This window comes from Sinocyclocheilus anshuiensis, unplaced genomic scaffold, assembly GCF_001515605.1.
Source record: "Sinocyclocheilus anshuiensis isolate Anshui unplaced genomic scaffold, SAMN03320099.WGS_v1.1 scaffold609, whole genome shotgun sequence".
Taxonomy (NCBI): Eukaryota; Metazoa; Chordata; class Actinopteri; order Cypriniformes; family Cyprinidae; genus Sinocyclocheilus; species Sinocyclocheilus anshuiensis.
The window spans coordinates 386,279-408,647 of NW_015541011.1; the positions used below are offsets into that span (position 1 = coordinate 386,279).

A 22,369-nucleotide genomic window follows, 5' to 3' on the forward strand; every position below is an offset into this window, starting at 1 on the left:
TTTTTAGATTTGTTTTTTAAATAAATCCATACATTTTATTCACCAAGGATGCATTAAAGGATCAAAAGTGATAGTAAAGACATTATTTGTAATGTTACAAAATATTTCTATTTCAAATAAACTTTTTTTGAACTCTCTATTCTTCAAAGAATCCTAAAAAATGTATCACAATTTTCACAAAAAATATTAAGCAGCACAACTGTTTTTAACTTTGATAATAATATTGATATTGATAATAATAATATTTTATTTTATTTAACCAAATCAGAGTATTAAAAATGTCTGAAGAGTCATGTGACATTGAAGACTGGAGTAATAGCTGCTGAAAAAATTACACCGGAATAAATGAGATTTTATTAAATTTTACACTACATCGAAAAATGTGAACATGCAAATGCATATTACTTTTCCCACACTTTATGGACATAATCTTACACGTAAAGATGACTTTACAGAAGATGAATTAATAGAATTAAATATATATGTCATTATTTGCATGCTGTAACACGTTACTTTGACAGCCCTACAATTTGACACTGTCAGATAAACACACATCATCAGCAATATGTTTTTCTGGAGGATTTTAAGAATGGAAAAGCATTTGATATTATTGTCCATTTTGCTCTCTCACTTTTATTTTCTTTTTTCTCTAGAATCTGACTTATGGGCAAAACTGGGAGCAAAACTGCCAACATTGTCATACCAAACTCAGCATTTTTGTAGAGGCGACACGTTTCCAGTTCAAAACACCCTCAGTTAAAAGTGCAAAGTATCCATGTGCCCTTCCTTGTAGGTGTAAAGTGGATTCTGACCTGACCCTGACCGGGCGTCTGACCTGTACTGCTCAGTGTGAGAAATGTCAAGCAGGGATCAGGGCTGCCTTTAGACCCAGTATGCTGCACCACTACAGTGACGTTTTGGGCTATCTGGACCTTAATGCAGTTGTGCCTGTAGATCTGGTACTGCAGGACTCTGTGTTCACTGTGGTTTGCCTTAACTGCAACAAGGAAGCACTTTTATTTTCTTTTTTCTCTAGAATCTGACTTATGGGCAAAACTGGGAGCAAAACTGCCAACATTGTCATACCAAACTCAGCATTTTTGTAGAGGCGACACATTTCCAGTTCATTCAGCCAGAGTCCAGAAATCAGACAGGTCTGAACCATGTCCTATATACTCAATGATTCTGTCAAGTTCTTGTTTCTTGTTCACTGATATCCTAGAGTTAGTCTTGCTGTGAGGAATTATTTACCGCCAGCACCTGGTTTAACACTGAAGCTTAGCGAGGTTAAGTCTGGTCAGTATCTGCACGGGAGACCCCCTGGTACAACAAAGGTTGCTGCTGGAATTATGTGTTAGTAATGCTAGCTGGGGTCTGTGTGGGTCCTGTTGTCCCATATAAGGACACTGTACTGTAAAAAGGCACTGTTATTCGGCTTTAGATTGAAGTCCTGACTCTCTGTTGACATTAAAGGCACAATATGTAAGATTGTTTTATTCAAATATCCAAAAACCACTAGAACAGTGTTATATATTTTGCTGACTTGTGTACTTACATTATCCCAAATCCTGTAGATCTGGTACTGCAGGACTCTGTGTTCACTGTGGGTTGCCTTAACTGCAACAAGGAAGACACAATTCAGGTTTGACGAAGATTCACTAGAGATCACAATTGACATATTGCATTATTATTACTTCATAGAACTCTCTATTCTTCAAAGAATCCTAAAAAATGTATCACAATTTTCACAAAAAATATTAAGCAGCACAACTGTTTTTAACTTTGATAATAATATTGATATTGATAATAATAATAATTTATTTTATTTAACCAAATCAGAGTATTAAAAATGTCTGAAGAGTCATGTGACATTGAAGACTGGAGTAATAGCTGCTGAAAAAATTACACCGGAATAAATGAGATTTTATTAAATTTTACACTACATCGAAAAATGTGAACATGCAAATGCATATTACTTTTCCCACACTTTATGGACATAATCTTACACGTAAAGATGACTTTACAGAAGATGAATTAATAGAATTAAATATATATGTCATTATTTGCATGCTGTAACACGTTACTTTGACAGCCCTACAATTTGACACTGTCAGATAAACACATATCATCAGCAATATGTTTTTCTGGAGGATTTTAAGAATGGAAAAGCATTTGATATTATTGTCCATTTTGCTCTCTCACTTTTATTTTCTTTTTTCTCTAGAATCTGACTTATGGGCAAAACTGGGAGCAAAACTGCCAACATTGTCATACCAAACTCAGCATTTTTGTAGAGGCGACACGTTTCCAGTTCATTCAGCCAGAGTCCAGAAATCAGACAGGTCTGAACCCTGTCCTATATACTCAATGATTCTGTCAAGTTCTTGTTTCTTGTTCACTGATATCCTAGAGTTAGTCTTGCTGTGAGGAATTATTTACCGCCAGCACCTGGTTTAACACTGAAGCTTAGCGAGGTTAAGTCTGGTCAGTATCTGCACGGGAGACCCCCTGGTACAACAAAGGTTGCTGCTGGAATTATGTGTTAGTAATGCTAGCTGGGGTCTGTGTGGGTCCTGTTGTCCCATATAAGGACACTGTACTGTAAAAAGGCACTGTTATTCGGCTTTAGATTGAAGTCCTGACTCTCTGTTGACATTAAAGGCACAATATGTAAGATTGTTTTATTCAAATATCCAAAAACCACTAGAACAGTGTTATATATTTTGCTGACTTGTGTACTTACATTATCCCAAATGTTTCGAAGAATGTTTAAATCCAGAGAAATAAGCAATTTTAACTAGTGACACGGCCCGTGTCATTGTGTCGCCTGCCAATGACGTCATAACTCCTCGATTTTCCGGAAAACACCAAAGACACTTTAATATGTTGTGCGTTTTATTAGACCGTACAGAGTAGCATTATAACAGAACTTTCAAATGTATCTAGTATGATAAAACAGCGCTGCTTTTTTTCCCACATACGCACGACAGGAAGGAGCGGAAGCGGTCGACTGTGGCATAATAAAAGCTCCGCTGCTTTCAAGCCATGTGTCGTGCTCGTTCAGCGGCCTCGTTTCACTTCGACACTTTCAGCCTCACCCTGCTTCATTCTACTACGTTAATAAATCATTAGCTCATCCATGAACATGATTTCTGCCCCCTAAGGTGTTTCTCAACTCTCCACGGTTATCTGTTCTGGTGCCTTGAGGTTGAGGAGATTCCTGATCCTCTCTTTAAAGTGCATTGAGTGTGAAAAGCTGCATATAAATGTAACAGATTATTGTTATATACTGAATTCACAGGTGCAGCTGCCCAATACACTCGACGCTACAGAGATCCTGCGGTTCAGCAAGGGAAACCCCTACCTGATAAAGGAGCCTGCAGGCATTTCAAACAAAGTCACCGGTGGCTAAGGTAACTCCCGGGAACATTGTCTGGGTCTGTAATAGGTTTATTTTGAAGCAGAAAACTTTGTGTACCGCAACATCCTCTTGTTTAGGGCAGCCGTCTTGTACTAACTACTGTCTTTCCTGCTAGATTTCCATGCTGTGGTCGGGCGTACCCATGTGACGTGTGCCATGATGAAGATCAGGACCATCTGATGGAGCTAGCCACCAGAATGATCTGTGGTTATTGTGCCAAAGAGCAGGTCAGGGGCAGAAATGCCGTCGGGCTGACTGGATGAGGATTATTTTCACTTAACCTTAACCCAGATATTGCATTGAAATTAGAGGCCAATTAGGCAGGTTTCCTGCTCATTTAAACCTTTGGCTTTTGGAAATATTACAACACTGTGGGTGCAACAAAAATGTTTTGACCCAAATTTTGCCAAGACAAATAAGAAAGCAAGACATTTGTTCCAAAGACAAGAATGGGTCAATGAGTTTTGTCTGGTTTTGCTTCAGGGTCTAGATTTTCCATTGGACATCAAATGATGACACAGTGCCAAACTAGTTAACTTTTCTTAAAGCATTTAGAATCTAAAACATTTAGAATTAAAGTATTTTCCTATTGAATTGAATATGAAAATATTTTTTAATTCTAAATGTTTTTAGATTGTAAATATTTTTAGAAAAATCATTTTGATTCGAAATATTTAGAATTTTGGTGATTTCATGAAAATGATCTACAGTATAAACAAAGTGGTCAGCACAAACTGTGTTTATCCATGTTGCATGTGAACCTCCATTTAATGTAATATTTTTTTTTCATAGTTTTTGAGAATGAGACATAACAGTCAAACTGTCTGTTACAAATGATTTTGCGCCAAAATATTAGAGTGGCCTTAACAACAAATATTAACATTAACAACAAATATATGGGAAGCGTTTTCTTCTCCCTATTTAAAATTTAAGCCCATGTGTTTTAAAAGTACAAATTATCTCTGAACTATATATGTGACCCTGGACCACAAAACCAGTCATATGTAGCACGGATATATTTGTAGCAATAGCCAAAAATACATTGTATGGGTCAAAATGATCGATTTTTCTTTTATGCCATAAATCATTAGGATATTTAGTAAAGATCATGTTCCATGAAGATATTTTGTACATTTCCTACCATAAATATATCAAAACTTCATTTTTGATTAGTAATATGCATTGCTAAGTACTTCATTTGGACAACTTTAAAGGCGATTTTCTCAATATTTTGATTTTTTTGCAGCCTCAGATTCCAGATTTTCAAATAGTTGTATCTCGGCCAAATATTGTCCTATCGTAACATATACTAAGCTTATTTATTCAGCTTTCAGATGATGTATAAATCTCAATTTCGAAAAATTGACACTTAAGACACTTTAAATAATTAATGCCGTTGTCTTATTTTTCTATATAGAAATGATTGCATTTTGCATTTCCATTTAGTATTGTTTTTTTCCTTCCTGTCCACAACTTTATCTGAACGCACCTTTTGGGTCTCGACTCACCAGTTGAGAACCACTGGTTTCTAATATACTTACACCTTTTGACTTCTTGTTTTATTTTCTTCTTCTAGCCATACAGCAGCGGTAAACCATGTGTTGGTTGTGGAGGTATGATGACAAGAGCAGCCTTCTCAAGCCACTGGGAGGGCGGACAGGGCTGTAGAAACAAGGTTAAGATGAGCAGGTATGTGCTGATTTCGTTATACTTTATAAACCCTGTGGCAGTGAAATATAGCATAATGTAACATTTACCTACTGTTACATACTGTATGTTGCAACATGTCATATATTTTATTTGATCAATACCTTACGTACACTGTCACATCTAACCTTAAACTAATAGTTGTTGACAAACCTAGAATATGGTCGTTTTTTTTTTTTTGCACATGTAAACTGTTGGTGACCCATGTGTTCTAAACGAATTTGGTTATGACCTGATCATGGGTTTTATGTCTCTGAACTGTATATGAACTTATTATTTATTATTATTAATTATGTTGTTTTTCTATACAGGAACGACCGGCAAAAATACACCAATACATGTAAAACAGTGGCAAAGAAAAAGACTAAAGACTAAAAAGTAACTAAAGATACCAGAGGACCTTATTTTCAGCCAATCAGATGATACATGGCTAGGTACCTAATCATGTTTGTCATCAAATCACATTTTTTGATTTTCTTTTCAGATGATTTCACAAAATTCTTTTCTTGCAGTGTACAGTACATTGAATTTGAAATAAAATACATTTGACATACATAAAATAGATTTTTCATATATTCAGCATAACATGTAAACTGTTCCCACTTTCTAGACATCTCCTCTCTTTTTGTTTGCTAGTAGACAAAAAAAACATACATATTGTATGTGCATAAATGCATTTACATCTTTGGTTTTAGATTTCTTAAGAATACCTGAAATGATGCTAGTCAAGAGTCATTTAGACTTCAGAATTTTGCTAAAGGTTACAATCATTATGATGAGATGTTATTATGATGTTATTTTAGTCACTGGACATTTTCTCTCTCTCTTATTTTTTTTTTCAAACTGCAACCACATCAAATTATGGATTATTGTATCTAAAATGTAGTAGTGCAATAAGCAAAGTATGGAATGCAAAATATTTCTGTGCATTTTCTATGATTGTAATTGAAATAAAATGATGTACAAAATATTTTTGTTATTATTATTAATATGGAATGGGATATGCAGAATATTTAATTCAACACTGCATACAGTTGTGGTCATAAGTTAACACACCCCAGAATCTGCTAAATGTTAATAATTAAAAAAATATGTTAAAAATATTTTTATGACAGTGTTGGTCTTGGTGGACTAGATCTGCTACAAACACTACTGCTACTTTGAACATGTAAGATATGTTACTGTTGTATGAATACGCATACATAAATTCCGTAGTAGATCTAGACAGGTGGAGCTGGGGGAATCGGAGGGTTTCAGAGGACCTCTGATAGCGCGCTGTAGGACCAGCTTAGAGCAAACACTGAACCAGACTCTTTACTGTAAATGTTAAGCAAGAGTTTACATATAGTCCACAAGTTAAAGTCAAATGCATTTTTTTTATTTATTAGCTTTATTTAGTTGTACCAAAGCAGAAAGATCAGTGGAAATTGTTATTTTGTCTTCTGCATAGAAGAAGGTCCTTGTTAGGTTTTTGATAATAGTTACATTTAACATCTATGTGAAGTTTCAGTTTTTTATTTATTTATTCTAACTAATCTGTGGATTCAGTAAAATGGCGAGAACTGATCCATTCAATAACCAAGACACTAAAGAGAGTGAGAGACTAGGGTTTTGGGGAAAGCTTTTCTTTTGCACCAGGATTTGAAGGAAGTAATCCAGCATAACATTTGTTTTCTTGCGGTCTCGGTTCATGTTTTGGAAAGGTTGGGTTGTGGGGTATTGGCTGAGAAAACCAAAGAGAAAGTGCCCTATAATGGCTTGATAGGAGGTCTAAGTATGGCTCAGCAGTATAAATAGGGCTGGGTTATTCCCATTAGCATTCACTTGTCTTTGCTCAATCTAGCAGCAGGATGTGGAACATCACTGAAGTTGCTCTTCAGCTCCTGACCTCCACAGCTTCAGACAGTCTCCTCCAGCCCCTGTGGGACTACCTGTTGTTCCAGCACTTCACCCTGGTCTCGTCTCCATTCTTCCCAGTGCTGCTCGCCTTCTCCAGCTACGTCATCTTCAGCGTCCCCTTCACCATCCTGGATGTCTTGGGAGAGATATCTCCTCTCTTCAAGTACAAGATCCAAAAAGAGCGCCATCCCACCATCATCTAGTGTTTGTGCTTCCGGCTGTGTTGATCACCAATGTAGTGATGCCTACGCCTCCACTTCCTGCGGTTGCTCCAACAGTATGGGAACTGATCTCCGGCGGGTTGGGTGTTTTGCTCATCTTTGACGCCCAGTACTTCTGGCATTTGGTGCACCACAAAAATCCTCACCTGTACAGAATGGTCCACGCCATCCATCACGATTACATCTCGCCGTTCTCCTGGTCCACCCAGCCCCTCAGCGCTGTGGAGCTGATGACAGTGGGCTTCTGGAGTAACATCGAGCCCATCCTGCTCAAGTGCCATCCTCTGACCATATGGACTCTCACTGTTTTGTGGAAGACCATATTGGCTACGACCTGCCTTATTCGCCCAGCCACCTGGTTCCTTTTGGGCTTCTTGGAGGAGCAATGGCCCATGACATACATCACCAGAAACCCAGCAGCAACTTTGCACCTTTCTTTAGTCACTGGGACAGATTCTTTGGCACTGCCGTAACAGTGAAATGGACTAAGAAAATTGATAAAGAAAAGTAGACGGTTTCATTGGTTTTAAACCTTTAATCTGTGTAAATATAGACCATTTAAAATACTTGTATACATTTTTTTTTTTCTATTCTTGTATTTCTGTCTGCATTCTATATGGCTGAAATTAATAAAGAAAATTTTTCTATATTTTGTTGTGCAAGTTTCAGAATATTAAATATGCAGTCCATTTTTATTATAAAAATAATTTGTTGCCCTATACGGTATCTAAGCCACACATTTACATTTAAGCATTTTATCCAAAGCGACTTACAAAAGAGGAACAAAAGCAATTTGTCAAAGAGCCAACAATATTTGTAATATGCAATTCCAGGTTTATTAGACAACTAGATTTGGAAGCGAGCTAGAAAAGAGGAGGAATGCAGAAAATAAATAGATTTTTGTTGTTGTTGTTGATGTCTGAATTATTATTCTAGTAAACAGCAGCCAGAAAGTGGTACCACATAACAACCCGTCTTCGCATTAGTTACAGCCAGTGGTCTGATATTTTACAGCTTTACAGTAGTTATGTAAAACGACATCATATCTGGTAACTAACCCGATTACTGAGTCGGTGATTTTTAAAGAGAAAGGTATTTTCGATACCCTCAAAGCTTTAGTGCTTTCCTCCAAATCACTACCAATAATTTATTACAGATTAAAAGGTCAAATATTCCTTTACCAAATATCAACTTGCAAATCTCTTTGAAATGGGGATGAATAAATAAGTTTTTTAGCCAATAACTAACCAAAAATATTTTGATATATTTAAATGTGGACTCACAGTGCCAAAAAAGACTAGATATATGTGGACTATATAAATGTGAAATTTAAAAATAATAATAAAAAAAAGCCTGACAAAGATGTAACCAAAATACAAATGTTGCTATATTCACCATGCAAACAAGTCTGAGAGGTCATGACAGAAGTTACTGGAGTGCATGCTTTCTTCAAATTAAATTATACGATTATAATTTTGCACAAACAGCTGGCCTGACTCACGAACAGAAGAATCAATATGGCTCTCCAAACGTTTACATTTGCCCAGAGGCATAAACAAAAGACTTGCATGAAAAACACTAATAGTCAGCGTCTCAATGAGTTTTATGGTTCATTTCATTAGCCTGTTCACGTCTGAAGCATGAAAACATCTGTATGTACGCATTGATGACTTCAATCAAACCTTATGCTCATTTCAAGGTCTGTGAACCACTGAAGACAAACATCTAGACTACAGCTGAATGCTTCCCAGCCTGTTCCGTTACTGAGGAAAATGAGGGGGGAAAAAGAACAATCTCTAACAAAAAAAAAACATGCACTAATGTGACCGGTCTAGGTGTTGGGAGTAAAGTTGGATTCACACACATCAATAAATATAGAAAGACATTAAAAGAGTTCAAATTTTATTGCACTCAAAACATTGTTAAAATGCTTGAAACTTGAAAACAATAAATATGACCTTAAGAATTACAAAAAAGAAAAGAAAAAACACCTGTTAGTGCATGCTCTTATTAAGATACTGCACAAACATATTGGCAATCTGTCCAATGTTCTCTGTCGGATGCATCTTGGTGTAACTGATGAACTGACGTCTGAGTTTCCTCAACTCCACCATGTTAAGACTTCTTGTGAGTTCAATGTATTGAAGAAGTTAAGAAAACTGGGCTGGTACAATAATGTACATAAGTATTTGTGGTAAAAGTACCACAAAAATATTAATCAGCACAACTATTTTTAACTGTGGTAATAAGAAATGTTTCTCAAGCACCAAATCAGTATATCAGAATGTATTGTGTATCATGTGACACTGAAGTAATGGCTGCTGAACATTCAGCTTTGCCATCACCAGTTCTGGATAGATTACTTACAACTTGTAGTTCATTGCTGATTACAGTTTCCATGTCGAAAATTGTAGTTAGCAATGTAATTGATTGGATTACACATATTAGGTAATGTATTCTGACTAATCTTTATTTCTGTAATATATTCCATTGTTTGTTATCAACATCATGAAATGTATTAAACATTACATTATGCCAGGGTTTCCCAAACTGGGGTTCATGAGTTGATGAAAAGCTAATAATTAATTAAATTATGAGCATTTTATTAATATGTAATACAATCTAATTACAAGTATTTAATTTATCGAATTTCATAATCCAGAATACATGTAATCAGTTACTACTCAGCACTGGCCATCACAGAACAAAATTACATGAAAAGAAATATTGAAATTTAAAAAAGTTATTAAACATTTCACAATATCACTGTTTTACTGTATTTTTGGTCAATTAAATGCAGCCTTGGTGAGCATAATTGACATGCAAAAAAAACTTTTGAGTGGTAGCGTATGCTGGAAACCTAGCTACAAGACAACAAAGAACGAGTATAGATGAATTTCTAATAATATCCAATTTGAATTATGTATTATTTCAAAGGGCCACCTGCACTGGTCCATCTCTCTACGTGTCTAAATGCTAAAGCAGTTACGGACGGCCACCAAACTGCAATTGCATCAGAAAGAAATGACATTCTTTGATGTTTGTGTATTCATTACATTCATATAGGTCCAACTTATTACTACAACACATCTTCAATTAACATTAAACAGATCAACTTTCTGTCAGGAAGTTGCAGTCGAGCTTATTAAAGTTCCAGGCTTGATCCTGGATTCATGTTGTAAGCGTTTCTAAAGCTTTGCCTGTGTATAGCAGGGCATTTCTGTGTTGTCACAGTGAAAAATATCAAAAAGCTATGACGGGTGGCTTAGCAAAAGCAAGACAACAATTTTACATTTCCTCCCACAAAAAAACAAAGAAAAAAAGAAAACGAAAGTAATTCAAAGCTAAAGATATGCTAAACATGCAAGAATAAAGGATATCTTTTCCGTGGCTCCAGGAATGGAAACGAGATCTCCAGGGAAGCTGGTCTTCTGTGACTCAAGAACAGCCTGAGACATAAAACAACACATATGACAACACATACTATTGATACTAATGGTCTTGCTATGCAAATGCAAACTATAAACGCTCACCTGTCGGCAATGAAACAGAAAGAATGACTTTGAATGCTTTCTATTTTTATAACAGAACACCTAAAGGTGATGGAAATCGTACCATTAGGACATCTTGAGTAACTTTGTCCAACTCATACAGAAAGTTTGTGGATGAGAGCGGTTGCTGTAAAAGGCAAAGAGAAACAGGTTCTAATATCCATTCAAGGGCAATAAAAAGTACATAATGCTGCTATATTCTCATCCATAATGCATTCCTAGCACTCTTACGCTCTGCGTGGACTGATTAGGTGGTGGTGCTTTTCTTTTGAAAAGTGCATCGCAGATGGCTTCAAATGGAAGCGAGTCTTCTTGCTGAATAGTAAAGAGTGGACTATCCCATCTATTCCTTGAATCAGGGGCTTCAAAACGCAGTACTAGCGCATCAAGACTGTTGTTTAAAAGACCAGAAGACATTGTTAAATTTAGATAATATATTCAGAATCTTTATTTGATAATGTTATGAACTTTTTGAAAATACACTACCATTCAAAAGTTTCGAGGCCAGTAAGATTTTTTAATTGTGTCTCTTACGCTCAAACAAAGCTGCATGTATTAGTTAAAAAGCAGTAAAAACAGTTGTGATTTTTTCACATATTGTGAAATATTACAATTCAAAATAACTTTTCTATTGTAATATATTTGTAAAAGTTTTTTTATGTGATGGATAAGGTTAGTTTTCAGCAGCGGATTTGGTGAGATTTGATCAAGAAAAAATGTATTATCAATTTTGAAAACAGCTGTGTTGCATTTTTTTCTTTTAAACAATAATACGTTCACTGAACAGCATTCATTTAAAATAGAAATCTTTTGTAACATACCAGACGCTTTTGATTAATTTAACGTAACATTGCTAAATAAAAGTATTACTTTCTTAAAAAAAAAAAAAAAACAATCTTACTGAACCTAAATGTTGGAACGATAAATGTACATCTAATATCTGAAACACACAATTAGAGGAATAGTTAACCAAAAAGGAAATTTGCTAAAAATTTGCAGTGAATGAATGCCATCAGAATGAGAGTTCAAACAACTGATCAGGGCAGTCGTGGCCTAATGGTTAAGAGATTCAGACTTGTAACCCAAAGATTGCGGACAAATCCATCATCAAAAAGTTTAGCTGATTTATCAGCTGTTTGAACTCTCATTCTGACGGCACCCATTCACTGCAGAAGATATCCATTGGTGAGCAAGTGCTGTAATGATAAGATTTCTCCAAATCTGTTCAGATGAAGAAAAATTAATCTACACGAGGGTGAACATTTTCAGCAAATTTTCATGTCTGTGTGAACTATTCCTTTAATATACAGTGGGTATAGAAAAGAATCACCCCCCTTTAAATTAATCACATTTTGTTGCTTTGCAGCCTGAAATGAAGATGGACACAGTTTTTGTTTTATCCAGCTGCATTTACTCAGTGCAACTTATAACATCAAAGTGAAAGATATAACACCAACATGTCAGAAAAAATGTTTTAAAACAAAAAAACTGAATCACCGAGTTGGAAAAAGGATCACCCCCCTCCTAAAAATGACTTGTAAACTCAATCAGTTGTAGCTAATCACCTTCTCAATGGCACACAAAGCCATTTGACTTTTAACTGTGATCAGCTGTGGTCAGTTTGATTAGCTTGGTAGTCCTTGGTAGTGCAACTGAGGCCTAGTCCACATGTAAACGTTTTTTCCTCCGTTTAAAAAAAAAAATCTGGTCCACATGAAAACGCAAAAACTCACAATGAAGTGCCGTCAAGAGCATGCCAAACCAACAGGTGGCGATATAACCCTAAACGTAAAGCCATGTTGGTCAATCAGAAGCCTGAAAAAAAAGGTTATGACCTTTTTGGTTATATCATAAAATTGATCGTCTGCCAAAAACTGATTGCCGTCTGTAATCACTTTTTAGCAAGTGTAAAACTGCGTTTTATTGGCCATTTAAATGTATTTCAACAGGTAAAAAGGACTGAATGAGCTATAATCTATCAAATATAACAACCATGAATGAAATCAAGTCATTTTGACACAGAAAGAACAGTTCACTCAATAAGTAGAGTCTGTAATCACTTTTTGGCAAGTGTAAAACTGCATTTTATGGGTATTTCAACAGGTAAAAAGGACTATTATTAAGAAGTGGAAGGTATTTGGTCCCTGGATCAGGACGTCACTATAAACTGGATGAAAGAGCCATGAGGAAACTGCTCAGAGAGGCTACCAAGAGGCCTACAGCAACTCTGAAGCAGTTACAGGAATTTATGACAAAGAGTGGTCATTGTGTGCATGTGACAACAATATCACAAATTCTCCACAAATGTGGCTTGTATGGGAGGGTTGCAAGAAAAAAGCCACTCCTCAAGAAAGGCCACATGCAGTCATGACTGAGCTTTGCCAAAATACACCTTGAAGATTCTGAGGCAGATGAGACTAAGATTTAATTATTTGGCCTCAACACCAAACGAAATGTCTGGCGGAAATCCAATACAGCTCACCATCCAAATAACAGCATTCCTACAGTAAAGCATGGAGGTGGTCATATCCTGTTATGGGGGTGTTTCTCTGCAGCAGGGACTGGAACACTTGTCAGGATAGAAGGAAACATGGATGAGGCAAAATACCGTCAAATTCTTGAGGAAAATCTACTGCCCTCTGCCAGAAAGTTGTCAATGGGAAGAAGGTTTACCTTCCAGTATGACAATGACCCAAAGCACACAGCAAATCTGAGCACACAGTGATTAAAGGAGAAAAAGGTGAATGTCCTTGCATGGCCTAGTCAAAGCCCAGACTTAAAACCCATTGAAAATCTGTGGAATGACTTGAAGACTGCAGTCCACAAACAGTCACCATCAAATGTAACCGAACTTGAGGAGTTCTGCAAAGAAGAGTGGGCAAATATTGCAACGTCTAGATGTGCAAAGTTAGTAGAGACATATCCCAACAGAATAAAGACTCAAATTAAAGCAAAAGGTGGTTCAACAAAATACGGGGTGATAATTTTTTCAACTCTGTTTTCTTTTTTTTCCCTGACATATTGGTGTTATATCTTTCACTCGGATGTTACAAATTGCACTGAGTAAATACAGCTGGATAAAACAAAAACCGTGTCCATCTTCATTTCAGACTGAAAAGCAAAAAAATGTGATTATTTTAAAGGGGGGTGATTCTTTTCTATACCCACTGTAACTACACTGAAACAAAGCAACAAATGCTTACATTTCCTGTGTACTGAGAATCAGCCTCTCTGCCTTTATTCCATTCTGAGCTCACGTCAGTTGACGTCAAACAGTACACCTGCAGGAGTTATAGTTATGTTAAGTAGTGCATACAAAAATAGTTTTAAATGTGTCTGAGATGAGGTTTAGGAGTTTACTTACCAAGCAATGGGGTGTTTGTGTATGCTTGATAAGACAGAACAGCTCATATCTGTAGCCTAGAAATGAAACTAAATTAGTCCTTAATCTAATGCCAGACTGAAATCAAGAGTGCCGCATGCAACACCAGCTTTTTAGACCAAGCTCTGTTATTATAATGCTGAAGTCTGTATGTCACTCAATATAACATTAAGAAATGTGTTGTACTCTTGTACAGGATCAATAATTTCTAAAGGTCAAAACAAATTAAACAACTAGCTTTATATGAATATCAAAGGCACAGATGTATTAATTTTAACAGAACAAACACTGATTTACCTTTAATATAATTCAAGGAATCAAGAATCACAATGTCGTCTTTACTGACTTTCCTATATACACAGAGAGAGAAGTACAAAAAAAATTATTTAAATCAAAAGTAGCTCACTGTACTCTAAAGCAAGTGCATAATTACAATTACACAATTATAATTATACAAATGTATTATTAAAAGAATTACACACTTATATATAACAAATATAATTATTAGTGTAAAATTCATCCCAGCAGGAGCTTTAACAGCATGTTTTGTCTTCATTTTTCTATAACAAGTGGTATTCCAACTTTAGACCAAACTGTATTCACACATGAACCTTAATTATTTTCTTGGAATCCATAATGTTAAACATGTAAATAAGATTAGACATATTTGCTTTGTTTATTACAGAGCTGGTGATTCTTGGTGCAAAATCAGTTCAAATCAATAAAAAAAAAACAAATAAACAAACATTTTGTTCTGGACAAATGCAGTAATTCATAAATCCTAAAATGTTTTGATATTCACTATAGCATAAATGTTTTTCAAAAAACCAACATGGATACATGTGGCACATACAATTTGGCACATATGTTTTAAAGGGATAGTTCACCCAAAAATAAAAATGTGATGTTTATCTGCTTACCCCCAGGGCATCCAAGATGTAGGTGACTTTGTTTCTTCAGTAGAACACATATGATGATTTTTAACTCAAACCGTTGCAGTCTGTCAGTCTTATAATCACACACAATTATCTCAATGATTGGGATTAAAATAACTAAACTACAAGGTAATATTAACACACAAACAATGCATATACCAGAGGGAATTAAAGCAAGCTATTTATTTTTATGAATAATAAACGTCTTCAAAACTTCACCACAAGGCCCATTTACAGCATGCATCCGAAAATTAATCGAAACATCCACAGAAACAAGTTATATACTATAAAGTATGACAACAAATTCAAGTTTCAATATAAGATAATAAAGCCAAGCACACGTTAAGTACTTAGCAGATAAATGCTTAACGTAATATATACGATAATTATTAAACATATGATAGCAAAAACATTACAGACTACTCACCGTGCTCTCTCGTTGTCAAAGCTCCGCCCCTCACTTCCGGTTCTGTGGCTGCGGTTCTATGGTTGCGGTTCTGAAACTGCTGGTGCTGCGGGTCTGCAGCTGGATACTATTGGTCCAGATGAGGTTGGAGTGTGTGTCAACGTTTAACTGTTTTAAACAGTTCCCATAATACCTGATATGTTTAACTGATTTGAGTGGTTTGAGTTTACAAAGGTGGCTAAATCATTTAACAGAGATGGGTAAACATAAGATCTGCTATTGTGTTTTCAGATTTATTATTGAACAGCTAAATGTGTTTCCAGATAGCAGACGTAGGCCTACATCTGCAAGATGTCCGTTAAAGATCGCTTCATCTGCATCTGCCGTGTACAAAAACATCTGATAAACATCTCTGAGATGTCAGTTTTACATGCATTCTAAATCATAAACATCTTAAAGACATCTTCTAAACGTCTATTTGACATCTGATAGGAAAAATCCTATAGACGTCTTGCAGATGTAAATGCAGACGTCAAATAGACATCTCTGTGATGTACTTGTGCAATCAGGGTTATCACATATTGGTTGTCTCTGTAAGATAAAATGCTGAGATTTGCAAAATAATTCGCAAAACTACGTATGTTATGAAAAATACTATTTATTTGTGTTCCCATTTTATATATCCTAGCCTACATCAGCTGAAAGGAACAACTTTATGAACTGACTTTAAAAATATATTTTTTGAATAGCCTTGCCGTTCATTAAAATGGTACATTAAACAAACAATAGGTTATTTAAAGAATTTAAGTTGCTTGTACAGGTATATGTCTTATTTACATTGCATGAATGCAGCATCCATAAATGTGCACATACCCAAACAACCACCACACACATTACACACACTCATTTTATTACAGCTATTATCAATTAAAACGTACAGTTGCACATTAATTACAATTTTAAATAATTACATTGCAAACCCAGTTACATTTTTATTGGTTGAGACTGCTTATGAGGATCTCTCCCTTCACACACACACACATACAAGAGGCTGTATGGCAATGAGTTTTAATAAGCTAAGTTGCTTTTTAATGTATGTATTTTTATTTTATTTTATTTTATCCATGTTAATGTTACATTTATGTTCAGTTTCAGTTTTTATTCTAAAAAATTCTCAAACAAATCTCAATAATTGTAATACTTAGGCCTATGTCCATGTTATTGATTAAATTAGAAATAATTGTTAATAATAAATAAATGAACATTTTGTTCACAGTGTGCACACATTTTAATGGTGCTCTATATTTTACCAAAAAGTGCCCATTGTACCCAGCCTCACATTACTATTCAAGAACAACTGTAAAGGTTATTAAAATCTGAATGATTACTAAATAAATAAATACACAATAAAAAATAAAACAATGCAAAAATAATAATAATCAAACAAACAAACAAAACACATTTCTTACCTCATGTACCAATGCTCAAAAGCCTTGCATGGGAAATCTCAGGGCAAACCCAAAGGGAGCTTTTTACCATAATTAGAGTTTGATCCTTCCACTGTTGTTTGTTAGTTTCTATGAGACGTCTGCTTAGTCATAGTTGCTCATTTGAAAGAAAATTATAATAATAATAATAAAATCTTAGGTCCAATAGAGTAAAATGAGACTGATTTGTGGTTTCATTTGTTTTTTAAAATAGATTTTTAAATAACTTGCCTATAACGCATTCATTCATTCATTCATCAATCCATCCACACATTCATTATATTCTTTCAGATATCCAGCCATAGTTACAGCAGTTGAATGAAAAATAAATATTTTGTTGCCATTTCAACATTTAACTGCTGTGAAAATACATCTTAATATTAATAATAAGCATATCTACCATACGCATATAGATGGTGTACACAACTGTAAGGTTTGTCAAAATAACATTTTATTACAATTATATCAGCAGCATTGTCACTATAGGTTCCTTTTTTCAATGTAGTTTTTCAAAAGCTTTACCATGAAGTCCGTATCCTGAAAAAATGAATGAAGAAAATGTATAACCACAAAGCATCAATGTACTATTTTAACACTTTACTTTAAGTACATTTGGTTGACCAATTCTGTAAATAGCTCTAATCACCTGATTATAAAGATCCTGTGTCCTCTTTGGATCTTCAAGCTGAGCCTGAAGAGCAACTTTGAGCACCTCCTGAGTAATCATCTCCCTCAAATCCCCCCAACTCCCTGATTCGCCCATAGTATTCCTGGGGAGCTTTGAGGAGAATGGAGAGTCCTGGAACTGGCTGCTTGGAATACTCTTCTTGCCCATGAAATGACCTGAAGGAGTCCAAAAAACGGATTTAGTAGTTGTACTGTAATTGCACAACCACTGAATTCAAGATTAAATGAAAACATACCTGTTGCCCAGAGATTCCCACGTGGATGCACATTTATTTTGGAAACTTTATTTCGCAACTCCGTTAAATCGAGACTGACTGCGGTGCTTAACGATATGTTAAATAGCATAATGAAAGCAACCAGTCTATATTTGCAATGTCCATCTTCAGAACTCACTGCCATCTTCTCAAGTAACTGTAGATGGATTCCTCCGTTCAGATTCAATGATCGCAAGCGCTCTTCGTTCTTCTGCAGGCGGTATTTATAGGGGCACATTGGGGTGGGATGCCAAACGGCTCTGAGGTCATAGTTTTAGTCACTGAACTCACATAAAGACAGCGCATGTTTAGTCTGTTTGAATGAGGATGGGAAACAATATGTGACGTGCGTTGGCTGTGCGCATGCAATTTAATTGAATTGAATTGAAATATAATTGAAAAACGTTGAGGCGTTGCGAATTCATAAAGCGTAGGAATCGCATGCATGTAATAAAGACAGAATGATTCTGAGGAACTACTACTATGACTTGATAAGATATATCTATTTAAATATATATATTAAAATAGATGTCTCATTTGAATCGCAGGGTAAATAACTAACTGAATTTAAAGATACTAATATCTACTTACACATAATGCTTGAATAAAGCATTATAAGCTGCACATTTTCTAAGCATACTTACAGGAAATATTTTATGCATTTGTTATATTTATGATACACATCTGGCTGCTGTATAAAGACTATACACTGTAAAAATGATTTTATAAATAAAAAAAGACTACTGTGTAATCTTTGTTTTACAATAAAACACTATTTCAGGTTTTCTACCTCAAAATGTCACATTTAATTCATTGTGTTACGTGCCATTTCATTGTAATTGTTGGTGAAATGTTAGCAATTTCAGAGTAAAAAATTTTACACTTTTTCCCCCCAGTGTGTGACTCCTAATATAATACAAAAACACTTTTCATAAGAAATTACGAGAATGAACAAGAAGAATGTATTTATAAAAGAATACACTTTCAAATTTGGCTCAACATTTTTATTCAATACAAAATTTCGCCTTTAAGAAAGAGTTAGATCTTGACATATGGTGCAAGTACAGCTGTAAAGTCAGATCAAACAAAAACTGAATTTGGTATGACATGGAAAAGTAACAAATACAAATTCTTCCAGTAATTTTTGTGTTTGCATTGTCATTAAACAGAGAAAATGATCATTTGACCTTTGTCTCAGACCTAAGAGCAAGTGCAGGAAAAAACACCATAAAAACTGGTCACAAGACGGACGCGTGTTCCCTGATGGCGTTACTCTTGAAATTCTTCATTCTCTGTGTACCAAAACAAACAGCCCGAGCAAACACAGTACAGCATACTGTCAGGGAACAAAGAACAAGTGTTAGAACAACTGCGATGTAACCACTTCTCATCATTTAAACAGTATTCATTACATACCTTAAATTTGGGGTAGTCATTCATCAAAATTGTGACAATTCCAATGTAAGGCACAAACCTGTCATCGAGGAAGTGTGATCAGAAATACAGTGACATGTGCAAAGCAATGTAATGACATGCAATAAATAGAACTTACATTAGAGTGCAACAGTTGGCTTCTGGAAGTAAAACTTTCTCCATGGGGAAATATATTTTTAACAATAAACTATATAAACCTTTACAGGCAAATCTGTTGTGAGCTATGAGGTTGTTAATCAATGGTATATGCTTTCGTTGAAGCCATCAGCCCACATAATTTTAACAGTGGAATTCTTAATGTAAAACTACATTGCCCATTTTGCTGTGCAGAAAGTCCCACCAATCAGAGCGTTGTAGCCAGTAAAATCGCACCAAAAGAGCTTGCAGAAAAGTCAGACATGAAAGCACTCTAAACTAGATCTGATTTATTTGCTTAAAGATGACTAGGGATTCTTACCCCCTTGCTCTTCCCACCACGTCTTTCTTCTCCAACCAGTGCTGTCCCTGCTTGTAAAGGCCTCTGTCATCCACAGAATTATTGTCACCTTTCGTCAAGAACTTGACATCACCATTTTCTCTGAAATCAGTAGAGATCAATGTTATTGGAAGGAACAAAGACAGGCAGTATGATCAGAAAACCACAAAAGGCACAACTTAATACGAATACATACAGCTCTATCCCTGATAATCTAAACTCTTCATGATGTGAATTAGACTGGGATCTTGTTAAAAACAAGCACACCATCTCAATTAAAGGTGCAGTAAGTGATTTTTGAGAAACTCTGTTTATATTTGAAATCACCAAAACATACATGCCCCGCCCCCTACCCAAAAGGATCACACCTCTATCTTAATAGCTCCGCCCCCAAATTCACAAACATGCTATGCAGCACAGGCAACTCCCCTATCATGAGTGGACACGCCCCTTACTGGTGATTGGCTAGAAGTGTGTTTTGATGCTCGGTCCGATCCACTTTCAACAGCGTTTCTCAGAAATCACTTACAGCACCTTTAATATTTTCAGCCCAAGCTATGGTGAAAATGTACTGCGTGTGAACACTCTCTCATTCAGGAAAACTTGCATTTTTGTACGTTTTAAACATGCATCTTTAAGTATACGGTACTTACTTTTCATGAATTTTTAGGACTCTGTGTACAATGGGAATTTCTCTTCCCTCAATCCTGAACACAACAATCTCTCCCACTCTGATTGGATCTTCAACACGATTTGTGAGAAAGAGGAGGTCTCCTCTGTGAAACGCAGGCTCCATGCTTCCACTACAATAATAATGACATTAATAATTACACTTCACTGATGTAAATGTAATAATTTGTATTGTCTTGTGCAGCATTTGAATCATATGCCTCAATTATGTTTCAAACATCCTAGTGGGTTGCATATTTGGCTTCCCAACAAAAAGCTGGTTTTAAGAAATCATTTTCAAAAATAAGATTCATAAACTGATTTCAAAATTAAAACATGCAGGTTCAAAAACACTCTAAAGTCACACACATTTTAAGAAAAGTCTATAAAAAAATAGGGCCCAATGCTAAAATGATGGAATTTTTCAAACGTGTTTTACCTGTATTTTGAATTACGCATTGCATTATGTTGTATTTTAGTTGAAGGAAGTTTCCATAAATTTAATGGATAATGTCCTGGAAGAAATTCACCAGTACTTTTTTTGTTGTTGTTCTCAATATTTTTTCTTACAGTGCAGCAATCCATAACAACACATGCATAAATAAACTGAAAACATCCTCAGGGTTTCCATACATTTTTTACCAATGCATTTAGTTTTCCGGTTTGCTTTGTGATTGCTGGATAAGGACATTTAACACTCACTTTTACATTCTGACTTGCCCAGTTTCTACAGTAAAAAAATTAGATTTATTGGCTCTGTAAATAAAAGTACAGTGTAGTACAACAGTCCTGGATAATCACTCATTTTGAAATGAAACAACTGAAACCGTATTATGTAAAAGGTAACAAAGCATGCTGCAAAATATTACCTGAGAACAACCACAATCGGGCTTTCACTCCCAGTTACAACCATCAATCCTTTCCAGATCATCAAGGCTGAAGATACAATCATTCCAAAATTCAGCACCTGATAGTAAAGCTGAAAAACACGAGAAGCTAAACATCAGATGGCTTTTTCTTTGGCTCCCAGTTTGCTTAAATTTACTAGCGAAAGTATGTGTTGTTAGTAAAAAATAATGATGATTGATGCAGATTTGAGATCTCTTGTAGTGTAATGCCTTAAAGTCAAAGTACTGTAATATATAAATGAATAGCACAGGATAACAGAGTAGCAGCTTTTGTAAAAAGCCGACTTCCTTGTTTACACCTACTCAACAACAAAATATTCAAAGTCATTCAAATCATATTTCATCTCTACAACTCGCAATAAAGAGCACTAATAATATGTATAAAACGTTAAAGCCACTGCCATTCAAGCTGACGTGTAACGTAGTAAGAGAGCGCAAAGCAGAGGAAGCGCCGAGCTAACTGGCTAAATAAATACACACCTGCCGCTTATTCATTCGCCGGACATCGTCGAGGAAGTCTAATGATAACATTTTATCTGTAGATTAAATATGTACGACAAAGATCAATTAGAATAATTGCAAAATTGATCTTTTTTTGCAAACGTTTCGCCGCCACTGCTATAGTTAGCGGATACGCGGCGACTTCTCTGGTTGCGTTACTTCCGGTAAGAAGAGGAAGAAAAAAAACTAATGAAAGATGATAGGTTGTCGTTTCATTTTAAATATATGTATGTATAGCTGGCTCCTGAATTATAATACTTTTGTTAATTCTGTTCAACAAACTAAAATTCCAATTATGTATCTTTTGTAATAGCTGTTCGATAAACAAGAGAACACAATAAAACATGACCTGCTAGTGAGACGTGTTGTCACAAAAGGTCAGTGCGTATCTACCTTTCCTAGGCAATAGCGGCTTTTTGTATCCAAGACTTT

The 22,369-nt window shown here is 35.4% G+C and overlaps 3 protein-coding genes and 2 pseudogenes across 3 annotated transcripts; 2 read left to right on the forward strand and 3 right to left on the reverse strand.

Annotated features, from left to right (window-relative positions):
- The window catches only part of LOC107690389 (uncharacterized), a 20,289-nt pseudogene extending 14,293 nt beyond the window's left edge, over window positions 1–5,996 (forward strand).
- Window positions 5,997–6,856: 860 nt separating this feature from the next.
- LOC107690401 (cholesterol 25-hydroxylase-like protein 1, member 1) lies at window positions 6,857–7,759 on the forward strand (annotated as a pseudogene).
- A 1,453-nt stretch (window positions 7,760–9,212) lies between these two features.
- On the reverse strand, window positions 9,213–14,533 carry LOC107690402 (protein KTI12 homolog; the record flags this gene model as incomplete). The annotated part of the gene is made up of 8 exons (XM_016488735.1): window positions 9,213–9,386; window positions 10,629–10,697; window positions 10,864–10,926; window positions 11,031–11,190; window positions 11,731–11,732; window positions 14,003–14,080; window positions 14,164–14,219; window positions 14,479–14,533. Coding segments are annotated over 8 exons (627 nt in total), but the record flags the coding sequence as incomplete, so codon positions are not given.
- A 2,956-nt stretch (window positions 14,534–17,489) lies between these two features.
- On the reverse strand, window positions 17,490–18,098 carry LOC107690403 (neuromedin-B-like). The gene is made up of 3 exons (XM_016488736.1): window positions 17,933–18,098; window positions 17,656–17,852; window positions 17,490–17,546 (listed from the first exon to the last, which is right to left on the reverse strand). Exons 1-3 carry the CDS (start codon window positions 18,093–18,095, stop codon window positions 17,490–17,492), a joined length of 417 nt encoding a protein of 138 aa, XP_016344222.1. The 5' UTR covers window positions 18,096–18,098.
- Window positions 18,099–18,947: 849 nt separating this feature from the next.
- On the reverse strand, window positions 18,948–22,132 carry LOC107690358 (signal peptidase complex catalytic subunit SEC11A-like). The gene is made up of 6 exons (XM_016488660.1): window positions 21,917–22,132; window positions 21,398–21,507; window positions 20,513–20,662; window positions 19,842–19,961; window positions 19,367–19,424; window positions 18,948–19,286 (listed from the first exon to the last, which is right to left on the reverse strand). Exons 1-6 carry the CDS (start codon window positions 21,965–21,967, stop codon window positions 19,236–19,238), a joined length of 540 nt encoding a protein of 179 aa, XP_016344146.1. The 5' UTR covers window positions 21,968–22,132; the 3' UTR covers window positions 18,948–19,235.
- Window positions 22,133–22,369: the final 237 nt, after the last annotated feature.

Excerpts from the sequence above, each read along its gene's own strand:
- LOC107690403 (XM_016488736.1), bottom strand. The coding sequence starts at position 18,095 with ATGGCAGTGAGTTCTGAAGATGGACATTGCAAATATAGACTGGTTGCT. Across the intron at positions 17,853-17,932 it reads TGGGAATCTCTGGGCAACAG|GTCATTTCATGGGCAAGAAG; the intron begins GTATGTTTTCAT and ends GGACTCCTTCAG. Across the intron at positions 17,547-17,655 it reads CACAGGATCTTTATAATCAG|GATACGGACTTCATGGTAAA; the intron begins GTGATTAGAGCT and ends TCATTTTTTCAG.
- LOC107690358 (XM_016488660.1), bottom strand. The coding sequence starts at position 21,967 with ATGTTATCATTAGACTTCCTCGACGATGTCCGGCGAATGAATAAGCGG. Across the intron at positions 20,663-21,397 it reads CCGATTGTGGTTGTTCTCAG|TGGAAGCATGGAGCCTGCGT; the intron begins GTAATATTTTGC and ends TTATTATTGTAG. Across the intron at positions 19,425-19,841 it reads GTGGTGGGAAGAGCAAGGGG|GTTTGTGCCTTACATTGGAA; the intron begins GTAAGAATCCCT and ends CCTCGATGACAG.